Source organism: Cryptotermes secundus, unplaced genomic scaffold (genome assembly GCF_002891405.2).
Source record: "Cryptotermes secundus unplaced genomic scaffold, Csec_1.0 scaffold116, whole genome shotgun sequence".
In the NCBI taxonomy this organism is placed as follows: domain Eukaryota; kingdom Metazoa; phylum Arthropoda; class Insecta; order Blattodea; family Kalotermitidae; genus Cryptotermes; species Cryptotermes secundus.
In genome coordinates this window covers 772,130-784,849 of record NW_019732857.1, presented here as the reverse complement: position 1 = coordinate 784,849, position 12,720 = coordinate 772,130, and the positions used below count along the sequence as shown (strand labels likewise).

The 12,720-nt window shown below is 41.3% G+C and overlaps 1 protein-coding gene across 4 annotated transcripts in view; it reads right to left on the bottom strand.

The window, feature by feature from the left end:
- Positions 1 to 10,173, bottom strand: part of LOC111867756 (lipase 3-like) — a 33,866-nt gene extending 23,693 nt beyond the window's left edge. The window contains exons 1-2 of one of the 4 annotated variants that reach the window (XM_023857889.2): positions 9,987 to 10,173; positions 3,719 to 3,881 (exon numbers count right to left, since the gene is read on the bottom strand). In XM_023857889.2, coding sequence (XP_023713657.1) covers positions 3,719 to 3,859 — 141 coding nt within the window. In that variant the 5' untranslated portion in view covers positions 3,860 to 3,881; positions 9,987 to 10,173. Of the gene's footprint in view, positions 1 to 3,718; positions 3,882 to 9,854 lie in introns of all 4 variants that reach the window. The other 3 variants (XM_023857891.2, XM_023857890.2, XM_023857888.2) reach the window with 3 other exon arrangements.
- Between the last annotated feature and the right edge of the window lie 2,547 nt (positions 10,174 to 12,720).

The following is a 12,720-nucleotide window of genomic DNA, read 5'->3' as shown; positions in this document are numbered from 1 at the left end:
TCGATATACATTCAACGTCATTCTGCTGACTCGGCATTCCCTCGCGGCAAGCCAATGTCCGTCTAAATCCATACGCAGAAATTCCTTTAAGTTGTTAGCCTTTCGTACATCCGCTTTCATACCTCTAACAAATATTTTCCCAAAAATACAAAAATGTTAATACTATGTTAACATATTACCGGGAGTCGGCCTTTGGGCCACAACAACTAGATTTACTAAGAAGTAGTGGGTCTGCAACGGGGTCAACTCAGCCTTATGAGGACAACTAAAGAGTTACTCGATTGGAAAATTAGCGGCTCCGGTCTAGAAAACCGAAATTAACATGTGGGGATTCGTTGCGCTGACCACGTGACACTATCTATCCGCTAAAGCTGGCACTAACTTCGCCGACATGCGGGGATCACTCGGTCGGTATAGTTCGCTTGCGGACTAGAAACCACGGAGTTTGTTTTTGTTCTTGTGACAGATACACAGACGCAGACGGATACGAAGACAATCATAAGCCTCCTTTTATATTTATGAAAACAAGGAAAGCAATTTAGAAAGGGAACAATCAAACATTTGACCTAATCTTTCCAGCGCACTATGGCCCTAGGGTTGACTCAGTCTCTAACAGAAGTGAGTACCAGGAATTAATTAATTAATTTTCATGGGGAGTAAAGCGCGGCCGGCACGTAAGGCTGACAACCTCACCGCCATCTTTGAGCGGATTGTCTAGATAATGTGGGACCCTCAACGTCTCACAAACTTATTGGCCCTCACGGCCTGTTACAGGGATAGCTTTACTCTTTACTTCTACAATCAGACCTAGTATGACAGAACTTTGTGGCGCGATACTTCCTTTCCACCACTTTCTCTATTACTTCAGTTTAGTCAGATTCCAAGGGTATATATATTTAAAGTAAGTGAGACTTTTCTAAATTGTGGATATGTGTGTAAGCTCTACTTGCAGATGGAATAATGAAGGCAAAGCCCAGCCCTGTGGAATGTATCAAACTTTCTCTTCTTCGAGAAAGTTTGTGCATGAAAGGGTGCCTAAGTTTACTTCTTTTGTTATAGCTGTGATTGTCCTTTTTATGAGTCACGTCCAATACAATGAATTGCAACAGCGGTGGCCTCGTTGCTAAATTGTTTGTATACGAGATGCATTATTCATAGTTCTAAACACTTTCAAGTACAAATAGTTTATAGCCTTTCTTTTCAGAAAAAAAAATTAATTTGTTTTATTTGTTATTCGTAAAAGTTTTCGTAATAATTACATTATATCCTTTAGCGAGTAACAAATCCTTAGCTGCATGGCTGACGCCGAGCTAACTTAACACGATTCATCTAAACTACAATTTGGCTGATCACAGTGGTCTCACGGTCTAAGGCGTTAACTGTCTTCACTCGCTCTAACGCTGGGATCGTGGATTCGAATCCCACTCAAGGCACGATTGTTTGTGTGTGCGTTTATTCTGTGTTTCTGTTGTCCCGTGTGTAGGTAGAGGCCTTGCGACGGGCTGATCACTCGCCCAAGGAGTCCTACAGTCTGTGTAAAAAATATTACGGACCTGAAGAAGAGAACATGGCCCAATAAAGGCCTATAGAGCCATTGATGAATAATGAATTAACGAACAATTAGTTTGGCCGTTACGGTTTTTGTATATTTTCATTAATTTTAATGAGAATTTTTCTCTAGGACTTAAGTTAACTTTTATATATGCCTATGTAAGGCATGACCTCTTCTGTGGTCTAGAGGTCAGAGTTTCTGACTACAGATCCGTAGGTCCAGAGTTTGATTCCCAGCGCTACCAGATTTTCTGTGAAGTGCACTCAGTCTCGTGAGGATAATTGAGGAACTACTTTAATAGAAAAGTAGCGGCTCCGGTCTAGAAAACCGAAATTGACATATGGGAATTCGTTGCGCTGACCACGCGGCACCCTCTATCCGCTAAAGTTGACACTAACCTCGCCGACAAGAGACTGTAGCACGGTCGGTATAGTTCTCTTGCGGACTAAAGCCAGGGAGTTCGTTCTATACCAGATTTGAGGTTTTCACAGCAATGGTTTTGAAGAGTTCTATCTTCTGTAATGTTATGTCTTCTAGTCTGACTTTAACGGATTGTACGGTGTTACGCCTCAGAAGAGAGAACTCATTATGTCTACCTTTTCGAGGTTTTGATCTGACTTGCCACACGACACTATTATTATGCGCGTATAATTAGGTCGACTTTTATCAAATTTCTCGAATCTCTGGAACCATTTTACTGCTGCTTATTTTTACTTCTTGATGAAATTTATTATATGGGACATTTATGAGTTATATTAACTCTAATTCAATGCCCATTTTAAATAGAAATATAAATGCAATTTAAGGTGATTTTCTCTGAGAGTTCTCCCTAGGGAGACTATAGGAGTTCCCAGTAATGTAGAAATTGCATTTGTTACACTACATCCATATAAAGCACTGATTTAGCCTGAATTATTTGTGTAATTACAATACAAATTAAACGTGCAGTACAAAAATCGCTGGCTTTCGTCCTGCCCTCTGGCTGATGTCCGATTTACAATGCACTTCTTATTCCCATGTAGAAGACGAGTGTAATATGTAGACGAAACGCGCCCTTTCATTGTCTCTCCAGAAAGTGAAAGGTGAGAATTCGGAAGAAAGTGGGAGACTACCTTCACATTGCGACATTCCAATACGTGACAAATATAAGCCTAATTTTAAGGATATCTATTAATATAAATTCAGTGTTGGCCGCCTTGGGAATGAATCCTGAATCAGGGTCCATTCCGTGAGAATCTGGCATCGAACCCCCTGAGTTTGGGCACCGTAACGTGTGAGACTTGAGATGTTCATGGCCGTGAAGAGCCATAGCTGGGTAGCTAGCATATGGGTACCAACATTTCGGAGGAACTACCTTTGTCTTCGAGGTAGACAGAAAGGATATTCCTCTGAAACTTTGACACGTACGTAGAGGGCTGTACGGTATTACGACTCAGATACCGAACTATGTTGCAATATATAAAATGACCGTACCATAGCTCAGTTACTTAGTCGCCGAATTCCCACCGCGTCGGCCAGGTGCGATCCCGTGTCATGTCATGTGGGATTTGGGGTAGAGAGAGTGGCACCGGGGCAGATTTTCTCCAACTACTTTTTCTCCTACCAATTCTCATTCCACCGACTTCTCCACACTCATCACTATCTACCATCCAGGGCTGGTACAGTAGGCCAAATATTTGCCAGCGTATCAAATGGAGTAATTTTCATTCCACTCAAAGAAATAAATAAAATATTGCAATATATACCTTTCATGGGATATTGAAATATTTGAATCATGGCTGAATTTGACCCACTGAGCCTATCTTTCTCATAGTTAGGACATAACGTCTTGCATACCGTTGGAATTCGACCGATGTTTCTGAGGAACACAGCCTCTGTTTTCATAGCAGCGACATGTTCCTCGGAAGCCTCGGTTGACTTCCAGTGGACTATGTGACTCTATATCCCAGAAGACAGAACTCTTAACTCCACGGAGATGAGCCCTTCTGGAGAAGCTGCCAGTTGTGAGGCTCAAGATAGAGCTCTCCTTGTTGATATTGTTTAAATGCAAGAGAGTATCCTCCATAGCATGAAGACAGAATGATGTTGAAATGTATGAAAGTTAAGTAAGCCCTAATAGCCCAATTCAATAAGACAAAAATCAGAATGCATGCGGTTACCTCATACCGTGGTTAATTGACCGTCCGATATGGCAAGTTTCTTGTATGGGAAATTCAGTTGAGCGCTGGCAGACCTAAAGTGAATTTCTGTCACGAGGCAAGCTGTCCAGATAGCGGCAGCGCACATCTGTTGCGATTTGCTGCGCATCTCAGTCACGTACGCTCCAACCCTGATGCAATAACAACATAAAATATTTATCTATCCGCATAGAAGATACGAAACATTTATGGACACATTGATATTATAATTACAGTAAAATATATGATATTAGATTTCCGAAATAAAAGAGTGCATTTCGTTTTTTATCAGACGTGACTCACTGTCGTAAATCTTCCAGAGCTAATAGTTTTCTCAGATAATCAACAAGAAATTCCGCCTTTGGTGTGTAACTCGGCCCTTCATTACCATGTTCACAACAGCCTGCCACTGGATATTATCACTTCACTTCCTTAAAATCCATCTTAATATTATCTACCAATATTACATTATTGTGGACTGCCATGTATTGAAGAAAGCAGTGTTCTGGGATGTGGCGCCGTGTAGATATTTTCTTAACCGACGTTTTGGAGGAAAATATCGCCTTGATCTTCAGGGTCGAAAAATAAAGCAAACATGGAACCAAAACCAGGTAGGTAGCATGTGAAGCTCTGCTACATGTTCCTTCGAAACTTCGACTGACTTACAATGGACTTACGGCGTTATATCCCAGAAGACACGGCTCTTCACTCGTGTATTTGTTTACACTGTCCTGTCTATACACACGCTGGGCCCGACCCCTCCTCCTGTCCCACACGTATAGCTGCCGAAACATGGTGCTGGCCACTTACTTCCATCGGGTGTTGCGTTTACAGACCCGTGAAACTTTCCTCCATTCCACTGTAGGATTTCTGCTTAATTCCGCACAAAGAAATATTAATTTTTACATTTAACTTTATATTTATTTATTATAAACACAATCAAAATAAAATAATTGTCTGTTTCTGATTGCCTTTGTCAGTAATAGATTTGTACGCTTACGATAGCCCGCATTGTAATCATTTTAATGAGTATTTCTGCCGCAAGAATTAGGACAAAGACAAGACGAAAGACTTCATTTGTATCTATAGTAAATCAACAACAACATCACAGATTAAAAATTTGAAAACACCTGCCCTGTGGAGAGGTATTCCTGCGAGTCCTTCGTCTAGTAAGAATCCTGCTCCTCCTTCATGGAACTTGAAGTTTCACAAGCGCCCGTCTCAGTAACCCGCACTGAACTAGATGGATTCACTGCAGGTTGTCAGACCTACTTTCTTCAACAATTTGACATTATTCTCCTGTCTATGCTACTCAAGTGGCGTCCTTTCTGGTTCTCTGACTACAATTTTATTCATATTTATTTTCTCTCGCATGCATGACACATCCCCGCTCCCCCTTAAGGTTCCTCGGTGTCGTCAGCTTAATAACATATGCTGAAGAGTACAAAGTATGAAGATCCTTTTAAAGTAATTTTCTTCGTGTTATTGCTAGTGCCTTTCTCTTACATAAACATGTTCATCGGATTCGCAAAGAATATACCTGAAAAGTGTGTGTACTCAAGGAATGCATGTCTTTCTTTTTATTTCGTATTTTTGTGGTTGTTAAACTTTCCTGCCTAAGTCGTCGCGTGCATTACTTGCAGGTAGTCTCTTTGAACGTTGAATTACTAATCCAAAGTCAGAACAGCTGTTGAGAATGAAGCTTCACTTTCATCATGTATCACTGCGTGCTACCCTTGACTTCATTGGTTTAACGAGAGAACTTGAATATATGGGGCATGGGACTGAAATTAAATGAGACCCTTCGGCCTCTGTTCACTACCGATGATGTAAATCTGTTGGGAAACAACATAATTACCAGAAAGAAAAACACGGAAGCTCTAATTGACGCTAGTAAGGAGGTTGGTGTAGAAGTAAATTGAGAGAACTAAGTGCATGTTGAAGTCTCCTCACTAGAATCGAGGGAAAATCGTAACATAATAACTAATATAAAGTAAGTACGTAAAAAAAAGTAAAGCTATCCCTGTAAGAGGCCGTGAAGGCCCATAGCGATGTGAGACGTTGAGGGTCTCACATTACCTAGACAATCAGCTCAAAGATGGCGGTATAGTTGTCAGCCTTACGCGCCGGCCGCACTTTACTCCCCAGGAAAATTATTTAATTAATTCCTGGTACTCATTTCTGTTAGAGGCTGAGTGAACCCCAGGGCGCTAGTGCGGCTGGAAGGATTAGGTCAATTGAAAAGAATTCAATAACCTCATCGGGATTTGAACCCGCGACCTTCTGGCTTGTAGCATAGCCCCTCAACCAACTACGAATGAACCCTTTGAAAATCTGGCAAAGTACAGGTACTTGGGAACGAAAGTAAGAAATTAAAATTTTATTTGTGAGCAAATTAAGAACAGATTAAATTCGGATAATTCTTTCTGTTATTCAGTTCGGGATCTTTTGTCTCCTCGTCTGCTGCCTAAAAACGTAAAAATTAAAATATAAAAGAAAACTATTTTTTCCTGTGGTTCTCTGTGGTTATGAAACTTGGCCTCTGACGTTAAGGATGAATATGGGTTGAAGGTATTTCAGAACAGAGTGATGAGGAGAATGTCTGGATCAAAGAGGGATGAAATACAATGAGGATGGAAGAAAATTACACAACCGGTAGTTTCATAACTCGTACTCTCGCAGATATGGCTGTAGCTGTGCACTGAACGAACCGAAATCCGAGATGGGACACCGGCCGTGAAAATCCCAGCCGTCCCATTTCCCAAATTCCTGCACCTCATAAATCTTCTAAGTCCATGGAGCTGAATCTCCTTGAGTACGTAGCAGTCGCTTCTTCTTCTTCTTCTTCTTCTTCTTCATCTCCTCCTCCTCCTCTTCCTCCTCCCTCTCCTGCTCATTCTCCTCCTCCTTCTTCTTCGTCTTCATCTCCTCCTTCTCCTTATCCTCCTCCTCCTCCTCCTTCTTCTTCTTCGTCTTCATCTCCTCCTCTTCCTTCTCCTGCTGCTCCTCCTCCTTCTTCTTCTCCTGCTCCTCCTGCTCCTCCTCCTTCTTCGTCTTCATCTCCTCCTCCTCTTTCTCCTGCTCATCCTCCTCCTTCTTCTCCTGCTCATCCTCCTCCTCCTTGTTCTTCTTCTTCTTCGTCTTCATCTCCTCCTCCTCCTTCTTCCCGTTCTTCTCCTGCTATCCTCCTCCTTCTTCTCTTGCTCATCCTCATCCTCCTCATTCTTCTTCGCCTTCATCTCCTCCTCCTCCTCCTGCTGCTCCTCCTCCTCCTCCTGCTGCTGCTCCTCCTCCTCCTTCTTCTTCTTCTTCTTCTTCTTCTTCTTCTTCTTCTTCTAATATTACGTTGTATAGCGTCCTGCTGCACTTCATTTAGTATCAAATGATTTCACAGTCTCACGTGAAGCACATCTTTCTATAAAACTTACTAAAAGTTATTCGCATTAAAGTTTTCACACTTTATATAGATTTTAACTTATTCACTACATGTTTCGACTTATAAGGTCATCATCAGACCTCTTAAAATTATAAATTTATAAATGAGGAAACTGCTGTGCTTCCGTATCGTGGATTTTGGTGGTTATTATGCGGTCCCATTTATGTGTATGTATACCTGTAACACGTGTGAATATCTTCTGTTAGAATTTTGTATACACGTATTGTGTGCTTTAGTGTATCTTCGGTTACTTGTTGTGTATTCACTTGTACTTGCTTATGACGTGTACAATTTTAAATTTAATAACTTTCAGTAAGTTTTATAGAAAGATGTGCTACACTGTACGTGAGACTGTGGAACCCTTTGATTTTTTCCTTCTTATTCTTCTTCTGCGGGCTCTACAGTCCATGATGACCCTTGACCTCTTTCACGATTCTTCTCCGTTTTCCCGATCCTGTGACTTTCGTCCCCAATATCTAATGTCCATTACTTTCAGATCTTCTTCAGTTGCATCCAGCCATCTGCTAGCAGGTCTGCCTATTCGTCGAGTTTCCCCTGATTTCTGTAGAGTTAGCTTCCTGCAAGGTTTCTGCTCCTGCCTGCTAACAAGTTATTTCAGCCAGCTCTACCGCCCTGCTTTCGTCACTTTCACTACAACCGGCTCATGGTCATACTTTAGTCGCTCAGCTTCTCGAGAATTTTACAGTAGTTTATGGACTCCATGGGTCTATTACAGTGTTAACAAGAGTCGGCCATTGATCTGTATACGGAGAAAGATGAGTTCAACCCATACCCACATTCTGTTTTTTTTCCTTGGCACTATAGCCCCAGTGGGCCTAGGCCTACCTCCATGAACTTCTCCGTTCACTTCGGTTTTTTTACACATTCGGTAGGACTCCTTGGGCGGGTGATCAGCTCGTCGCAAGGCCTCTACCTGTACACAAACACAGAAAAACGCACACACACAAACTAAACAACTATGCCCTGAGTGGGATTCGAACCCACGATCCGGGTTTCCAAACGAGCGAAGACAGTACATGCCTTAGACCGCCCGGCTACCGTGACCGGCACATCCTGTTTACATACGATGAATTTTTAACATTATCCTCTCATATATATAGTAGACCTCATCAATAATTTATTTCCTTATAGTTTTGCCGGTACTACATACCCCACTAATCTCATCCTCCTTAACGTGATAAATTTAATTTTATTTGGCGAAAATTCTATGTTACGAATCTTATCATTATGCAGATTTTATAGAACAATTATTACAAATGTTTTCTTTACTCGCAGATCTATAGAACTATTGTTTCGCAAGGACCTAAATATCTCGCGCTATGCATTACAAACTACTTTGGAAATGTAATGATTCCTATCGGGTTTGAAATCACATATTTGTAGTCCTATATATATTTTCAACGTTCTGACTGATGTCTTTTCATGAACTTAAAATTGAAGAGTTTTAAATCTCATGCACTGATCTTTCGAAAATTGAATGTATGCAATAAAACATGTGAAGGAATTGGTTGCCAGGCATAGCTCTCTGCAAGAATCATAAGTTCTTAATGCCTACACCTGCGGAAAGCGAGCACCTACACTAAAATTTCTGACCCCTCTTCCGGTCACGTGTATGCCGAAAAGCGAGAGCTGAAAATCAGGTTATGTTCAGCATAAGCTGTGTATCACGAAACGCAAGCCAGTAACAAAATAATTTCCCTAGTTGTGAAACGAATTCTCTACCAACAGTAAAATTAATTCCCCGGGGGTAAAGCGGCCAGGGAGTGAAGCTGACCACTTATCTCCATCTAAAGTCTAGGTTAAGAATGGTGGAGCTATACCTCATCTCCCCCGCACGCCTTCATGGCATAGTGCTTAATTAATTAAGCACAGGTACTATTTTACCTTTTCTGCCTACTAGAATATAACGCCAAGTGAATTTGCGGGCCACAACACTCCCCATACCAGCATTTGAGCAACAGTGATATAGACAATTTATTTGCCTCAGATATATCATATAATTTTAAAAGTTTGCCTCTTTTCTTTATTTGATGTATAATTTTGCTTGCAATTAATATCATATGGAATGAATATGTAACTAAGCAATATTACTGTCCTTACGGGTGTAGATTTTACGTTTTCTGTGGGTCCAGTAGCGTCCGTAATACGATAGTTTTAATTTATCTTCCATACTTGAGATATTTATAAGTATATATCATTAACGTCCTGGAAATTAGCTGATATATCATTCTGGCAATCAGCCCATAAGTTAAACGGGTTATGGTGCGTGTACCACGTGAGCAGAATGATAGATGTCTTATTTCAAGGCGTTTATCATAAGGTCCATGTATCTAATTCCTGACATAGTTGTCAGTAGACAATTGAACACTTATGTCCATTATTAATTCTGCTGGATGACAAGATTAAAAAAATAGCATATGCATACAAAACAAATGCATAGGAGATAACGAGAATTTAAAAATGCACACAGTTACGAAGCATACGTAATTATTCCAAATGAACTACACGACGTTACTTTTATTCATGCAATGATATCTATTTATCGCTTTAGTTGAATTATTGTATTACACATAATCATTATTTCACATGTATATTACATATCAACTTAGTTCTTAGACAATTGTGAATGCAATATATTTGAGCTAATATTTTTTTTATATTCGAGTACCTCTTATGGTGACTGTGATGAGACGTCTGATTCCTCAATAACTCCTCCTTTCTGGATCGAGAATGTATTGAAATTTATGCACCAGGGAGTTAGTAATTTACTGTAGTGCAGCGACTCGTACGTTCTTCTCACCTGCAAGTGTGGAGTGCCCACAACAGAATGTTAGTTACAGCACTGTAGCGCCCGGAACAAAATGTAGTGTAGACGAATGCTCTTCGCAGATGACTGGCAAATACTCTTATTCTCCTCGAGGACTCCAAGAAGAAACTGACGTCCCCCCACTGCTCTCCTCTCTGACTACAGTTGGCAAGTTTATGCATTATATATAAATTGTGCTTAGCAGTTCGCTGACATTGATTGGTCGGAGTTACTGACACATTGTTGTGTTCTGATCACTGGTAATGTCTTTGTATTCACAAGTTCCTGATTCCAATCGCGACAAATATTTGGTAGATTAACACATAGCCTCAGGATTCATTTAGTAATCCCCCCTTGAAAGTGACCATAAAAATTACTTATCTAGATCTCCATTAATATTCTTTCTACTGTATATCATGTAACGGTTCACAACAGCTTGGTGCTTTTACGAGTATGTACTTTCACCCTACGGGTTTACTTCAAAAAGAGAACGCCCATCCAGAGATCTTACTGAGAACAAACTAGAACGATTTTGATATATAACGCCTTGTGGTAAATTGAAAAGTCAATCGACATTTGGAAGGCATATGTCGCATCCATCTTCAGGGTTGAAAAATAAACCATACAAGAAACCAGCATGAAGCAGGAGCAAGCCGCTTTGCTTTCTTGTAATTTCCGAGGTTATAAATGCATGTCTCTGTCTTTATAGCGCAGTGCCTAATTACATACCGAGTAAAAGGTAAAGTTGTCCCTGTGCTTAACTAATTAAGCGCAACACCATGAAGGCGTATGGCGAGTGGATGTATAAATCCACGTTTTCTTGACCATGGCACTAGCTGGAGGTGAGTGGTCAGCTTCACGCTCCAGCCGCTTTACTACAGGGTAAAGAACCCCCAGTACCCATTGGATAAGAGATTGAGTGGACACCAGAGCCGATCTGGACGACGTAGGGAAGAAAAAATTCTTGACACTACCGTGATTCGAACTCCGACCCTCGGTCTTCCAGCCCGCAGCCAGTCGCTATACCAATTACACTATCTCGACTTCTATTATGTACAGGGACTTTACTTTAAACACTACTACTACTACTACTACTACTACTACTACTACTACTACTACTACTGCTGCTGCTGCTACTGCTACCACCACCACCACCACCACCACCACCACTACTCGAGCAGGGATAGCTCAGTCAGTGTAGTGACTAGACTAAGGGCTCTGTTTGGATTTGTATGCCGGCAGACATTTCACTTTTGTGTACAGCGTAACGTCTTGGCCGGCTCTTGAATCCACGCAGACTCCTCTCCAGTGGATACCGGGGACATTTTCAGGGTTGAAAGCACTGGAACGTCAAGCCGGCTGCTCGCCACGTCTAGTGCAGAGCTTAAGAAGGGCTAGAGCTACATCTGCACTCCCCAAACATCTTCAAGGCAAGGGGCTTAATTAGGCACACGGACGAACTTACTTTCTTCTGGTACCACTCATTATTACCTCCCGACAGAAGCACCCTCTTTGTGAATCTTCACATCCTGACGCAGGAGGGACTCTGATATCCACAGCTAATTTCAAGTTACATCTTTCCTTCTCTTGCATATTTATCGGGACATGTTGTGATTGAGAAACTAAACCGATCTCGAGACCCTGACGGATAGACACGATCCCCTACCCCCACGTATGCGAAAAAGTAGTGCCTGCAAAATTGTCTGTCTGTCCATATATAGTGCGTCTCGCTAGCGCCTGGACGGAAGGACGGAGTTCATTCGTATTAGCTTCTTATCCATCACAGATCGGTACCCGCTGAATGTGGACATTCAGTCTCCAAAATATGAGCCCTTTACAGAAGTACCCCAAAACACAACATTCCAATTTCCTCGAAAACGTCTCTAACGATTTTTGTTAAATTTCAGAAATCTCTGAAGACCACGTCCACAAAGAAAACTGCATATGTGATGTGTTCAGGAAAATAATGGTACACACTCTAGAGTCTCAGTTACAAAAACAGAAAAGCAAAAGAACATACTCCTTTGTTTTAGTTCTTAAGCGAATTTTACCGACCGAGCGACCGCCGCTTTTCAGCGAAGTTAGTACCAACTTTAGTGGATAGAGAGTGTCGCGTAGTCAGCGCAACGAATCCCCACGGCAGTTACTTTTGATTTTCTAGACCAGAACCGCTATTTCCTTCAAATAGCTCCTAAATTATCCTCACGAGGCTGAATGGACTCCATTCAGCACCCCAGTTACATTCATGAAAAATGTACGCTCATTGTATTTGCACGGACCTTTCTCTAAAAGCATACAGACACTAGACGCGGTAGTGGTCATCAACTCCATGTGGTGCAAAAGTGGAGATTACTTGAAATATTTCCTCAACAACCATGAACGCCTTCGCAGCTTTGTGTGCAGAGAAAGTGGTAGAAAGATGTCCTTGTCTAGTTAAATGTGATCTCAAACTGGTATAATTCCATGCGTTCTCAGTATTCACACGTGCCCGAAGACGGACCCACTTGAACACTTTCACGTTCATAAAACCATTTGTACCTTCACAGTTAAACTCGCCGGAAGGAGGAACAGAGAACCAAAGTGAATGTCCAATGGGAACGATACTTGTTTTCCGTCTTCTTTGTATGTATGTATGTATGTATGTATGTATGTATGTATGTATGTATGTATGTATGTATGTGTGTATGTATGTATGTATGTATGTAAGTATGTGTGTATGTATGTGTGT